The sequence below is a fragment of the Megalops cyprinoides genome, chromosome 14, assembly GCF_013368585.1.
Source record: "Megalops cyprinoides isolate fMegCyp1 chromosome 14, fMegCyp1.pri, whole genome shotgun sequence".
Classification (NCBI taxonomy): domain Eukaryota; kingdom Metazoa; phylum Chordata; class Actinopteri; order Elopiformes; family Megalopidae; genus Megalops; species Megalops cyprinoides.
Window position 1 is genome coordinate 30,235,150 of NC_050596.1, and position 14,972 is coordinate 30,250,121.

General features: G+C 42.8%; 1 protein-coding gene across 4 annotated transcripts in view; it reads right to left on the reverse strand.

The window, feature by feature from the left end:
• LOC118788799 (nck-associated protein 1-like) overlaps positions 1-14,972 on the reverse strand; it is a 39,950-nt gene that overhangs the window by 18,899 nt on the left and 6,079 nt on the right. Inside the window, exons 2-12 of one of the 4 annotated variants that reach the window (XM_036544895.1) lie at positions 10,469-10,486; positions 7,676-7,786; positions 3,406-3,492; positions 3,038-3,094; positions 2,772-2,914; positions 2,413-2,503; positions 2,172-2,309; positions 1,767-1,815; positions 963-1,119; positions 320-376; positions 114-210 (exon numbers count right to left, since the gene is read on the reverse strand). In XM_036544895.1, the coding sequence (XP_036400788.1) occupies positions 114-210; positions 320-376; positions 963-1,119; positions 1,767-1,815; positions 2,172-2,309; positions 2,413-2,503; positions 2,772-2,914; positions 3,038-3,094; positions 3,406-3,492; positions 7,676-7,786; positions 10,469-10,486 (1,005 nt within the window). Of the gene's footprint in view, positions 1-113; positions 211-319; positions 377-962; positions 1,120-1,766; positions 1,816-2,171; positions 2,310-2,412; positions 2,504-2,771; positions 2,915-3,037; positions 3,095-3,405; positions 3,499-7,675; positions 7,787-10,468; positions 10,487-14,972 lie in introns of all 4 variants that reach the window. The other 3 variants (XM_036544894.1, XM_036544898.1, XM_036544896.1) reach the window with 3 other exon arrangements.

The following is a 14,972-nucleotide window of genomic DNA, read 5'->3' on the forward strand; positions in this document are numbered from 1 at the left end:
CATAGAGCTTATCATCTAAGCTTATCATTAATTAACATTGGATTACAGATGCATGTATTTATCAATTTCTATGCACTCATTATCTAAATTTCTGTCAATCTCTACTACTGTACCTTTGGTCCCAGTAGTCCAGGCTGGTCAGCCAGGACTGTAGCTAACTCCTTAAGGGCAGACCTCAGGAACTTACGCCTTTCTCTGTGCATGGAGCCCCTGCAAGAGTGAACATTAAGCTTCAGCAGAGGTGCATTCTGGGAGAGAGGTTTTGGTCACACGCTCTCGAAGCTCGGAGGCGCTCAGGATCAGAGGTGTGGTCACTCACGCGTAGGACAGCGCAGCTTCTTTGCACTCTCTGACGTCATTGACCCGCTTGTTGTAGCTGGAAAGCAGGAAGTAGAAAGCATAACCCCTGTTAGCCAGCTCAGGCGCACAGATGCACAGGACAGAGAGGGAGCATGGAATCATTTTAACATTAATGATGATACGTTCAAAAGGGAGCAGCTTTGTTGCGGGGCGAAGACCGACCTCCTCAGACTGCATCTCAGTTCCACTTCAATCCCGACCCGCTAGCACCTGTCACTTGTATAACTACAAGTAAATAAGTGGCAAGTATCGTGATGCGGTACATATATTGTGATCTAGTGACACTGAGATAAACAGCAGTCTATTTACTTGACTCCCCCCGGTTTCCTAGGCTTTCTAGTTTCAGAGTTAACTTATGGTAGTGCTTGAATGGTGTTGTGCTCACACTCACTGGTCTGGGAGTGTTGTTAGCCTGGTCTGACACTCTTGCTCATTTAACTTCAGTTCTCTTATGCTGGAAGTTGCTCCGGATAAGAGCGTCTGCTAAATAAATGCCATGTAATGTAATGTAATGTAATGTAATGTAATGCACTGAGTGTACACATGTTCTTTTCTGCTTGGCACAGGAGTGCCTTCCAACGTTCCCGCGCGGAGGAGCTCACCCTCTGATGTTGACGAACAGGTCCTCCACAGCCTTGTGGATGTGGAAGACCTCGTCCCGGAAGAGGCAGAGGCAGGAGCTGCTCTGTAGGGCCAGCTTCCACAGGCTGAGGGCCGCCGGGTCGCTGTTCAGAGCCGCGTGGCACAGGACGAAGCCGACTGCACAACACAAGCATCACATTACATTACTGCATTATTGGCATTTAGCAGACGCTCTTATCCAGGGCGACTTACATCAATTACAGGTTTTTACAATGTTATCAACGTATATAGCTGAAGGCAACTGTGGGTTAAGTACCTTGCCCAAGGGTACAGCAGCAGTGCCCCTGTGGGGAATCGAACTGGCAACCGTTCTTTGACAAGTCCTGCTCCTTAACCACTATGCTACACTGCCACCACAACCAGGGGCTCAGCTTTATTAAAAACTCAAGAAAGGCACTCACCTATAGTCAAATACACCAACAATGCTACACGTTGCTTGTTGTCTTAAATGAAGTGGTCAGCCATTCTCATTGTGTGAGGCATTAAAGCCATAAAAAACTGGGCCTTCTACCCTGGGGCAGAGGGGAATATCTATTCCACTGCCAAAAATTCCAAGCCTAAAATTATAATCCCATTCCATCAGAACTCCTAGAATTATTTTGGGAGGGTGAGCAGAATTAGGCCTTTAACTCCTTGCTCACTGGCAGTAGGTAAGCCAGAGAGATTCTAAGCATGGACTATGCCTGTCAGTGATAAGAAGAGTCAAGCTGCAGACAAAGTAAACCTGTGAGCAACTCGCACAGTACTTTACACCATATACTTACACACTATCCACTTCTCCATGGTGTCCAGGGACAGGTACTCACAGGGCATCTGAAATGGTGGGTAGAGGCTCATCAGGAGGAGCACACAAGCATTAAGCTCAGTTTGCAGATTTAGCAGCTGCAGCTTGCTCAATGAAAATGCTGGAAGCACAGCAATGTCTTACACTTTACTGTCCACTGTTCACAAAAGTGCTGCTTTGCACTTTGCATTTTGCAAACTTGCCCAATTGGAAAGCAGATATTGTGATGATGGATGAATGGAGCGGGGGTGGGGGCGGGGCTATGACACTCACAATGTCTGATTGGGTGGGGTTTAGCATGGTGCAGGGGGCGGGGCTATGGCACTCACAGTGTCTGATTGGGCGGGGTTTAGCATGATGCAGGGGGCGGGGCTATGGAACTCACAGTGTCTGATTGGGCGGGGTTTAGCATGGTGCTGGGTGCACTGATGAGGCTGAGCAGCTGGGCGTTCCTCCACTGGTCCGCTGACAGGTTCCGTCGAGGGTACACCATCTGAAGGGAGATCAGGGCATCCGACAGGGACTGCGCAGAGAGGAGGGAGGGACAGAAGGGTAAATGAGTTTACTGCATTTCTAAACGGGTACGTGGTCCTTTTCAGCATCGATATCCACACTTGGGGGTTCACCTTTCCGTGAGGAACAAACTCCTCCATCATCTTTTTCAGAGGATTCTCGTAGTCGACAATCATTTGTCCGAGCCTGGGGTATTCTCTGTCACTGTTGGGGGTGTGACATCATAAAACAGTCAGTACTGTACACGGTCTGATGTTTCTGCGAGGTACATAATGACAGACTTTCAGGCCAGGAATTGATAATTCCTCAGAAAGATGTCTCTTTCCTTGGGTCTAAAGGAAAACTGCAATGCGTACAACTGGTGTTGTTCTACATATTCTACCACATTAAGAACACAGTAACAATCTCAGGATTACTTTGTTAGTCAGAGATAAAGAATGAATTAGGGTTTACTGAGGAACCCTGCTGGTACCTTGACCCGTGTGTCATTTCATGGGCGTAGTTATAGAGTCCTATAATCGCTTTTCGCTCTTCGATCCGAGAAAGCAGCATCATTAGCGTAGTGTAGGTCACGACTAAGTCTAGGTAGTTCCTGGTAAGATCGAAATTAACTGTCTGTAAAGGAGAAAGGAAAAAAAAAAACAGAATGAAATCTGACAAGCAGGGACATCCTTCAGAAATCACTAACCATCCATCTGCATTTGATTAAAATGGAAAGGTTTCACTCAGAAAACTTACAATATCAAAGAAAACCTGGCAGGCATCGACAGTGTTCAGCAGCTCACACACATGATCCTGGAGGAGAGGGGGGGTATATGTGTTTGCATGTGCCCAAGGCAAGTTTCACGACCAAAATGCAAACTACGTTGACACAAACACTTTCAACTTTCAGCTTCATATGCCCTTGTACTCATTTTTAAAATAAATTCATATAAATTCTCTGCTCAGATCATGAGCATTAAATATAAATGAGTATGAAAATTAAGTACTGAGCATAACTAAGCATGATTAACTAATTTACAGATGTTTAAGAGTCAAACCAAAAGAATTTATGGAGATTCTTATGTCATGAAGTCATGAAGTACACAGAGGACAACTGTTCTTACCTTAAATTCCATAACATCGACAAATGTGAAGTAATATAAAGCTAGATTCTTTAAAATTTCTGACTTTTCTTTCTGTAGTTGTGCAAGCTGTTGCTGTAGAGAGACAGACCAGAGCACAGCGTCAGATCCTACACACAATGTAGCATGTGGCATCAGTCATGTCAAACTTTTCAGCAAGGTTCAATCAGTGCTGCGCAGTTTATCTTAAGAGATATTCCCAGACTATCTGTCCCTTCTCACCTTTTCAGAAATTGAACTCAAAAAGTATTTGGAAAGCCAGATTGCCCTGCACCACATACACGATGATTCTGAGCGGGGAGATGAATCTAAAGAGCCCCTGTGAAAGGTTACATTTCTGGACAGAGCACCTAATGCTCCTAATTAACCGTCTGAACCTACTGTCCAGCATGGTAAGTAGATTCAGGTCTCAGAGTTAGAGCGGCAAAGTACATCTCTTCCTCCAGAACATAATGGCCCAGTTGGATCTCCCTGTCCCAGTCCATTACAGACAGGCCAGCAAAGCTCCAGTACATCCAGGCTTCCAGATGATTAGTGGTATGAGTGTCTCCCCTTAATCCCTGTAGCGGCATAGTGAAGTCTAGCGTCCCCTCAGAGACAGGGATGCTGCTCATTTTAAGTGGATAGGAATTATGCAAAGCACAGCTTTAAACCCCGAGATATTCTCTAAACCCAGAGCGTTTCAGCGGGACAAAATCCCGCTGGGATGAATATCGGTCTGCTCCTCCGTGGATGTGGCTCTCAGAAACGACAGATGAGTTTCCACTATCAAAGTGAAGACTTACTGTGGATTTCTGCAAAAGTTGGTTTTGCACCGAGGAGAGCTTACATTATGTACATAATAAACCACCTCCACAACGTCAGATTGTTTTTCCTCCGTGCTGCCTAACTCCATATTTCAATACCTGAACCTTTCATGTAAAAACGAACTTAATTTAAAACTAATTTTGTTACAGACAGAGCAGCAAGCAGCAGTAAATGAACCCTGCATCGAGTTTTAACAAGTGTAAATTTGCTGAAACCATTCATACAGTTTTACTTCCACCACTTCTCATCACCAACAGGGCCAATGTGCACTGAGGGATTTTCTCTGGATACTGCATCCTGTGAACAAGGGTTTTTACAGAATAATATGAAAGAGTTGGCAGTCTTATACTCCATGCTGCTGCATACTTGCTGCAACTCCAAGCCTGTGTATCGTAACTCAAAAGTAAAAGGTGCATCATCCCACAAACACCAGGCAGTTTCTGCTTATGATCACACAGTGTAAATCAACTGCCCGCCCATTTTTAGTTATTTTAGTTTAGCTTGCACGTGTCTCACAAACCTCATGAACGGGAGGCATTTATAAATGGGACACATTATGGACAATAGGAGCAGAACAGAAAAAAATCCACTTTATTTAACCCTGTTCAGTCTGACAGTGCACATTTGCTCTGGGATAAAAGTTAGTTACCGTTTATTAAGATGCCTGGATATCCCCCCTACACATTACTGAAAACCAGGCTCTTTATCTTACATGTTAATATAGACTTCCAGTCAGCATTCTGAAGAAGAAAGCCCTAGTTTTTAATAAGTTATATCAGAACTCTTTTTTTCCGCTAAATGAACACCATATATTTTTAAATTATTTAAATTTCTGTATATTTTCTTCCTGATATTTACATTTTTTGGTCTCAGAATTCTGACATGACAATATCAGCAATCTAAGTAAAAAAGTATTTTTTTGTTTTAAAGATTTAAAAAAATGGTTCTGATGTAACTGTACCCATAGTTCTACATCAGTAGAAGTGGAAGGATCTACACTAAGTGATTTTAAGTTATTCAAAGAAAAATAGCAGGGGAAGGAACCATTCATAACAAAGAAAATGACCAGAATATGCCTATTATGTTCTGAAGAATGCCTGTAAGCAAGTCTGGCAGTGAATTACCTCGACTTTATTTATTTACAATATTAAGAAGAATACTGTCATTTCCTTTCCATAATGTGCTATTTTTCAGTGAAACTTACTGTATCCATCTATTTGAGAGATAAGTAGATGGGATGTTCAATTGAATGATTTAATGGCTAGAATAGATGTATCATGCAATATTAGACTGAGGAATCTAAGAAAAACATTTGGAGCACTTAACAGCACCTGTCAACTCTTTCAGCTCAGAATACAACGGCTGCAAAATAATTTAGCCATAGGATTTTTTTTTCCCATAAACTGAGATATTCTTAGATTCCTCAGCACAGTCCTTCAAGAGAACGTCGGCTACATACAGGTGAGAAAAACTAAAGTTCAGCTAAATAAATAAGAAAGCTAAACAAAGCAAAAAGGACCACGAGGAGTCCAAACTTACCAAAAGAACAATCCAGAAAAAGCCAAGTTAAGCATGCAAAATAAAACGCACAACGAAAAAGCATAAAACAACACAATATTCAGAGATACTTGGACAAAGTTACACACAATGCAGCTCTACGGTCACTTAAAGAAGCTTATAAACAACTTTAACACAAACACAGCAAGGAAAAAAAGTGAATGTTAAAAAAGCTTTAGAGCAAAACACTTGAGAAACGAGCGAGGCCAAAAAAGTTACTTAGAGCAGCGGAGCAACACTCCACACAAAGAAAGACACATCGCACTGGAGATATGAGAATGCATGTGTGACCACGAAATTTAAAAAAAATAAAAACAAAAACTGAATCATGAATTTTGCAGTGTACATGTTCTATCAGAGAGAATGCTTTGAAAAGTGTGATTTGGGAATTTATTACAAAATTATAACAGCTCTGTGTATGTTACACAAACTGGCTAACAGGGTAGGCAATCTGTTTACAAGAACAAGCTGCAGATAACGCTTGACCTTCCATGCGATATGAATTCGCAGCGACATACTTTAGACAGGGGATCACTGAAGCGCATAAAAACATAAGCATTCAACTGGCAAACAGCTGGGAACAGCTGAAATGCTCTCTGGTCAGGCGCTGGAACGCTGGGTGGGTGACACGGCAACGCCCACATTCCAGAGTGTTTCAACACAGTCCTCTATGACATCATCCACCCCCCTCCCCTCCCCGGGTGATTGACAGGTGGCAGCTTCTCTAGGCAGTACACCACCATGGCTCATGAGAACACTAGATAAGCATCTCCTTTATTTCAATAAAGCTTTAACTAAAGAACTTCTTTAAGAATATTCTTGGACAAATTCTTTCTACTGAGACAAAAAGGATTAAGGCAGAGTGTACAAGCAAATCTTGGAATTGTCTCCATTTCATTGGATACAGCCAACAGAAATGTAGGGAAAGGAGATCAGATTAGGTTTTTAGTGACATGTCTAACATGTTGACAGATGCTAGAAGCAAGGCAAGGTCAATTCAAGTCTTTCAATCTTTAAAAATCATTGTACAATCTCTGACAGCTTATCAGTTTTCATTAAAAAATTTCTTCCCTGTACAGTCACATGCAAGCTTGAAAAACTGGGGGAAAAAAAACACAAAGTTTGTCGTTTGTTTATTTGTTTATGGCCTAACTGCAGCCAGTCCTGCGCAAAAGGAAAATCTCGAGAGGACAGAGACATTTCCTGTTTCCTGGTGCTCTTCCTTCCTGTTACACTGCCGCTCCGAGCCTCATGCTCTGAAATGACACTGGAACAAGTGACTCTCCCCTCCTCCTCCCCGGAATAAATGTTACAGGGTATGTCTCATGTCACAGGGTGTGTCACAGAATGGCGAGCTTTAGTCATCTACATCTGTGACTCGGTATTTGAGCCGTTCGCCACAGCGCGACACACTGTCACACATCAGCACAAGGACGTTCTTCTCCAGGTTTACCACACCGAGCTGTTGGGCTTTCACAGCTCGGGAATCAATACTGCCATTGACTTTACCAACGCAATCTATTCTGTGCCATGTCTCTCTCTCTCTACCCAGAATTCAATTTCTGCTGTCACTCTTTAAACCCATTTGTACAGGAAGAGCTTAAGAATGTTAAACCCACCCCGGGCGAGAGCACGGATGGCATTCATAACTATCACCTGGCAGACATTCATACAGCAATTCAAACAGTAATGATGACTCTCGTTGGAACTGCCGAAGCATTTAAGGGTTGAAGACCTGAAAAGATCTCAGTATTCCACTTCTGTCATTAACATTCTATTTAGATCTGTGATGCTGTAAAAAACCTTGAAGTTACTCATGAAGTATATATCACATTTAAAATAATAATGCGGCAAAAAGCAGTATTATTATTGGTCTGACAGCACTTACGTTGTTGTTGCGGGTTTCCACGGCGGGGAATTTTCGGACGATAAACTTTACGGCCGACTCCAGGTTTTTGTCTATTAGGTAAGAGGGCTTTGCTTTGGGGTCCCCGCATGCCTGTGGCAGAGATGGAAGAAGACAAACAGAGACAGGTAAAAACGCTACAGTCAGGACCGCATGGCAGACAGGTGTGTGAAAGCCACAGGCAGAGGCCAAACACAAAGCTGCTTTCAGTGGACAGGTGAGGGGATGAGGAGGCAGAGTGCAGGGGGATTTGTTCACAGCTGGAAAATGCAATGAGAGAGAGAGAGGGAGAGAGAGACAGAGAGAGAGAGAGGGGGAGAGAGAGGGAGAGAGAGAGAGAGAGAGAGAGAGAGAGAGAGAGGGAGAGAGAGAGAGAGAGAGAGAGAGAGGGAGAGAGAGAAATAAGAGACAGTGAAAGACAGAGAAAGGGAGAGAAATAACAGGTAGAGAGATGGAGAGAGACAGAGAGACATAGAGGAAGACACAGAGAGAAAGAGAGAAAGAAATTAGAGACAGGGAATGAGAGAGATAGGGAGAGAACAAGACAGGTAGAGAGATGGAGAGAGACAGAGAGAAATAGAGGAAGACAGGGAGAAAGAGAGAAAGAAATTAGAGACAGGGAATGAGCGAGATGAACAAGACAGGTAGAGAGATGGAGAGAGACAGAGCTAAAGAAGGGAGGCAGGAAACAGAGATGGGAAGAGAGAGGCAGAATAGAGAGAGAAAATTAAACAGGAGCAAGGAAAGAGAGACACAGAGACAGTGAAATAGAGGGTAAATAAGGAAGAAAGGAGGGACAAGGTAGAGAGAGAGACAGGCAGAGAGGTAAAGAGACAGAGGAAAGAGAAATGGAGACACAGGAAAGAGAGACACAGAAAGAGAGAAAAATATAGTGAGGAACAGTGAGACAGAAAGGAAGGGAGAGAGTGAGAGAAGAGAGAGAGAAGGAAGAGAGAGAGAGAGAGAAGGAAGAGAGAGAGAGAGAGAGAGAGAGAGAGAAGGAAGAGAGAGAGAGAGGTAAACAGAAATTCCTCTACGGAGAAGGAACTGTATGGGAAGTTTCAAAGCAGTTAGTGGCACACAGCTGTGCGTGAACAGACTCACTCCTACAAGAAGAAAAGGTGGGTTTTCATTTATCGTGACACACATTCTGTTTGCTTTCTGTAGGATGGCATTCTTTGGATGGTGGATGTCTGACAGACTTTAGGAGCTGGAAAATAAGCAGACGTGCATTTGAGGTAGGGCGGTGTATGGTCATATGGTTCACATGATGCCTGGCATGCACAGATCGCACCTCAGAGAACCAGATCACAGCAGTAATAATTACAACAAAATAATTCACACGGCAAAGGGTTCTGGAGCCTGAACTACTTATCGCACTTTTTTTTTTTTTACACTGAGTGGGAAAAACCTGCCGACAAACATCTCAGAATATCAGCACATAACCTTGATACAGGTCTGCCAGAGCTGGCCGAATGCAAGACTTCTCGGGATCGAGGCTTATGTGGAACACTGGGTATGACACACCGGATGGCCACCATGCAGTGAGCGCTTTCATTTTGCACGATGGTGCTGGACAGTTTGGGAATGCAAAATGAAGAGCGTCCTGTTCACGCACCCAGACGGACCACATTTTTTCCTGAGTCACTGTTCACTTCCTGCTATTTTAGCCCTCAGTTCAATACAACTACACTGTGCTGTGTTTTACTTACAATAATATATTTAAGCTTTTTTTTCCATTTCTCTATATTTTCCCCTTTGGAACATAATTAACTAATGATCGCTTACGTCTGTTAGACAAAGCACAATGCAGTTTAACTGAGCAAAGGCTTCAATCTCATTTATCTAATACTACTGTAACATAACCTAACCTAAGCTATGGAATGGTAAAGCACTGCTCTCCCAACACTAACCTCCCCAGAGAGATTCAGCTCAATCTGCTCTCACTTCAGTAGCATTGTAGGGTGCTACGAGTCATTCAGGAACTTTCTTTTTGGCAAAGTGTGACACTTGACTATTGATCTCCGCACAGTATCGCTGTAAGTCAGACAGAGCGTCTGAAGAGGGAAAACTAAAGCGGAAGCTTACAGTCCTGACTGTCACTTCTGTGTGCTTCTGAGATACATCTCCGTGGAAACATAATGTGAATGGCAAGTTGTTACCCCACAGCTAATTCAAAGAGCTCCGCTTCCCAAACTGGGACACCTCTGCTACTAAAAACAGGAGAAACATAATAATACAACCCCGAAACAACAAAACAAATGGCTGTCATCTACTGGCGGCTTTCACAGAGAAGATTAAATCCCTGATCCTGTCATTTTTCTCCCCAACGATCTCTCCTTATGACAGCGCTACAGCATTGAATAGCAAGCGGAGCGTTCGGTGGAAGGCAGCCATTTGCACACTGCAATTAAAAAAAAAAATCAGAAAAGCCTGATAAAATTGCACATCCCTGCACCAGCACCTTTTGCTTCCTCTGGTACTAGTAACTTAAAGATCATTTTATTTTTTATTTATTTATTTTTTTAACTCGCAGTGCACAAATCGAGGCCTTCCATGGAAATGCCTCCTGTGCTCAGAGAATCGCACACCCCCGCCCTTAGCTTGGACAGGACCTGACCTTCTGAAGCTGCACTGAAGCTCTTGGACCTTTCACATTACGTACAGAGAGGTCATGGAACATGAGGCAGGTCGGAGAGCGGAGGGGAGGGGGGGGGGGGGGGCGAGGGGGTGGGGGAGGATTGAGATTTAGGGAAGGCGAAAAGCTGTGCAAACCTTCCATACTTGTCCTTGCTGGGGGAAGCATTGTGACAGAAAGAGAGAAAATCACACATAAATACAGGTCGCCAATATCTAACATGCATGTCTACTCCGCACAATTAGCTCTGGGAACTACTGCAGGGTCAATTTGTAAGTGAATATACATTAGAGAGCTGCTCGATATCTTTGCTGTTATGCCTAAACGAGATGTCGTTAGGAGAGAGTGATCTTCACCGTGTGTAAAAGTTTTCGATCAAAGTCCTCCAGTGCAGGCTGCACCACAGCCCACACAGTACAGTGTAGTTCCCACAGCTAATACACCCACCTCTTGGGGAAGGGCGTGCAGCAACTACATAGGATATCAGTCCACTTTAGAGAGAGGATCAGGAAGAGTGCAATTAGTCAAAGAAAGGAACAGCAGCATGCAAGTAAGACAGAAAAGGAAAAAAAAAATAGACACAGTCCTTTCGGTCAGGGCTGACTTGTTTCTGAAAAACCTAAAAGGAGAAGAGAGGGGAAAAAACAAACCAAAAAAAAAAAATGTCATGTAGAAAATGCTCAGATACATCATAACCCTCTCACCGCAGGCAAACCGACCGGTGCCAGCAGATATTTACCAGCCTATTCATCCTGCTGCTCCACCGTGATTTGATTTTTTGCAAGAGCAGTTCCAACTGTGAATTTAATCTTTAAAAAAAAAAAAAAAAAAAAATACACGGCAGTCTACTTCAGTCTGCGTCTGACAACCGTGTTGCAATCCTCTCCTGCCTCCACGTATGGCTCACCACAAAAAGGGACACAAAGCATCAGGCCCTTAACCCACCCAGCAACACTGACCATCGCCATTGGGCCAGGGCTGTGTAACAAGTACATAATCCCTCATCTCCAACAAACAACACACCCTGCATCCCGAGCCATTTCTTAATCATAACAAGGGCGTGCTGCTCCAACAATACGCTTTGGTTACAGGCTGTCAGGAAGAGGCAGCTCGAGTCTCTGAGGTGCTTGGGCACTGGAAGGTGAAAATGTTGGGTCGTTTGGGGGAAAAGATGCTAATTAAAATTAACAAGAAATAGCATATACTGTGTCCTTTGAAATAAAATAGACTTGTATTTATTTACATTATTTTATAAGTAAGGACTCAAGATATATATAGGCTGACTTCACAATCTCAAACAATGTTAAAAAATTTCTTTGCAGACCATTGAGCAATGAGTCAGGCTTAATTAATGGTTTAGTACATCAAGCGAATACATTTTTTTGAAAGTTTGAAAGTTTAAAGGTATCCAGCGAAATGAAACAGCTATTAAGAATCAAATTATCATGTTCATGTTTTATATGCCAGGATCTTCAACAGAAAGCAGTTTTCCATGCATAGAGAAACAGCCGATACTAAACTCTGACGAGACTGAAGTATCAAGCATCCTGAGCGCGGTCTGAGGTTTAGTAGCCGGGAACTGTGCCGAAAACGAGACCTGACACATCGTTTCTCATGATAAAAATCTTGTGGCTAAAAATATGAAAAACTGGTTATGTAGCTACAGTCATGCCAAGAGATAACATTTTAACATGGCTACATCACAAAAAAGACCCCTGTAGGTTCATGCAATTAAGCACAAAAGCAAATTAGTTTTTTCCACAATAATGCATTTGTGCCTTTTTGTGTAGGACTTTGTGCACAAAAACGAAGTTGAGTTTAGAACTTTAAAACTCAGTTTTAAACTGTAAACTGGCTTCTGTGTATTCACAGTGTATTCACAGTGACCTTGATTTTTAAACACATCAACACAGCAGGTACAACAACCCACTGGAAAACCTTGAACGCTAACAAAATAACATTGTTGAAAAAAGATTCATCCCTTCATACATTCACATATTCATTCAAGATATTCATATCACAGGGCAAAAGACACATCTTACCACCTATTCACATTTACCCATAAATGTAACGTCATCTGGCAACCCACAGGAAATAAGATTCTCCAGACAACATTCATTGTGAGAAGCTGTTTGAGAAAAAACTCAGTGATTTATATAGATATTTGCTTCCCAGCCTCTTTTGTAATATTTCATGGTTTCTCTGTCTGCTTCACCTGCATGTGGTGCATCGTAAGGCTGGAGATTCTGAAGCATGCCAACCTAACACCACAAACCTTCAACTGCTGAACCGTTTCAGCTGTTTCATTAAGTGACTTGCTTATAATGCTTCTCGCTGATGACACAGCAGACACCTGAATTTCAGGTATCAGTTTGGAGACTAATAATCTAAACCTAAATCCTACTAATCTAAACAATTTGATAATTTGCAAAAAAAAAAAATAGCACATAGCACACTGATCTTTGTATGTGCCAGTTATTGACAGTGAGGATTTCTTCACAGGTTAAAAAAAATCAGGTTCATTTTCTGACCTACTTCATAAGCATGTTTCGAGGAATCGAGCTGCATGGTCCTAACGCTCTAGCGATTGTTCTATTCTTTAACAGCGTGTCTTCCACGCCATCACCCCCCAGAAATCCACCCAGAGCGTCCAGCGGAGGCGGAGAGACACAGCTGAACCCAGTCACCGCTCAAGGTCAGGGCCGGCTTCTGGTTTCCTCCAGAGAGACCTCCCCTACGACCTGCACCTGAGCCCTGACTGCAGCACATGACTAAAGGGCAAGCCCTCTCATTGGCTTTAATTAGCGCTCACCACGACGGCCCTGCTCACGGTTCCCCAAAGGCCATTTAATGTTTAATTACGCAGAATAATTCAGATCCCGATGAAAACGTGCCGGCTTTTGGGGGCATGCTGTGTAAATGGAGATGTATTTTGTGGGGAAAGAAACCCGATGCTAAAATTGACTTCCTCTCATACCCTCATGAGCAGTCACTTCCCTTGAATTTCCCACTCGACTACGACAATGATAGGAGTTCACTTCCCGAATTGCCCTTTACTGTCACGGCTGAGATTTTCAGGGAAAGGTATCAGAAACATGCCCCCCTTCCAGAAAATGATTCACATCCAGAGGAGATGTTTCTCTCAGGTATTTTTTAAGAAGGGCTGATGGAACCAACAAAAAAGAAAAAAAAACATTGGTGGATGTAACAAATCACATTTTCAGACTAGCTGTTAAATTTCAACAAACGTTACATCTGCAATTTTACCTTTTCAAGACAAAACTTACATTTACATTTACATTTATTCATTTGGCAGACGCTTTTATCCAAAGCGACTTACATAGGTTACAGTTCTTTACAATGTTATCCATTTATACAGCTGGATATTTACTAAGGCAATTGTCGGTTAAGTACCTTGCCCAAGGGTACAGCAGCAGTGGCCCAGTGGGGATCAAACCGGCAACCTTTCATTGATGAGTCCTGCTCCATAACCACTATGCTACACTGCCGCCATTAATTCTTAATGGAGCAAACAAAAGATTTAATTCCATAGAGCTGGGCTTGCAGTAATGCCAGTGAGTGTAAAGTGTGTTTCAACAGGGTATTTGATGAATACAATACAAACAGAAGCTGTGAACAGGTGAAGGAATGAGGTCCCTGATCCTACCTTTGTTATAAGTGTGAAAATTCTAGCTAGTGATTACTTCATGAGAATGTACCTGCTTCCACAGCTATATTTATGCAATTGGTCTGTAATGTTACCTGACATTAAATTGAGGAAATACATGCAAGTGCATAAGAGGCTGTGTTTAAGGGGGTATTATATTTATATTGCATAAACAATCAGCCCTGGTGGAACCAGCAGTTGCCTTCATTTCACTAAGTCACACACAAGCCATTTCAACTTCCTTTCCTGAAACGCCAACGTGACTCTGCACACATCTCATTCTCGGGGTTGATAAGTTGTTCCTGAAAAGCAGTCTACGCTCTCCCGGCGTTCACGCCGAACTCTGTACTCCGCTACATGCATCCTCTCATGCATGAGTCTGCTCTACATTACTCATTCATGTGACACATGCATAACCCTCACGCACGCCTTGGCAGATCCAGCATGTCATAGAGGAAAAACAAGGCTCAGGAATGATGCAGTCGGGGAGTTTTAAAACACCAGAACAGAGTGTTTGACGTGGACAATTTACCACTTGTGTGATAAAATATATTATTCTACACAGAAAGCAGTATTATTTTATGAGGTTGGCACAGGCTTCAGTCTAAGTTTTTCTACTTGAGGTGCTGGAGTGCTCCATAACCAGATTACACCGCCACTGCCGTGACATCTTTACAGATCAATCGTATTAATCCTGAAAACTCAAGAGAGCGGACACCACACAAACAAACAACATTATACAGCAATATTTCAGGAAAAATAATCGGATGATTCTCATTTGAACTGTGTTTATATTCTCGCAAAGGAAAACTACCAAACTGTTGCGAGCAAATTCACGAACTGCAAAATTGCCTTCCAGATTCTGAGGGCTTCAGTCTGTCAGTGCCTGCCAGTTGCCTAGCAACAGAACTGCTAAACACAAGTGCAGAGTCTACCTGTTCCTGCTTAAATTATATCAGGCTAAACATGCTGAA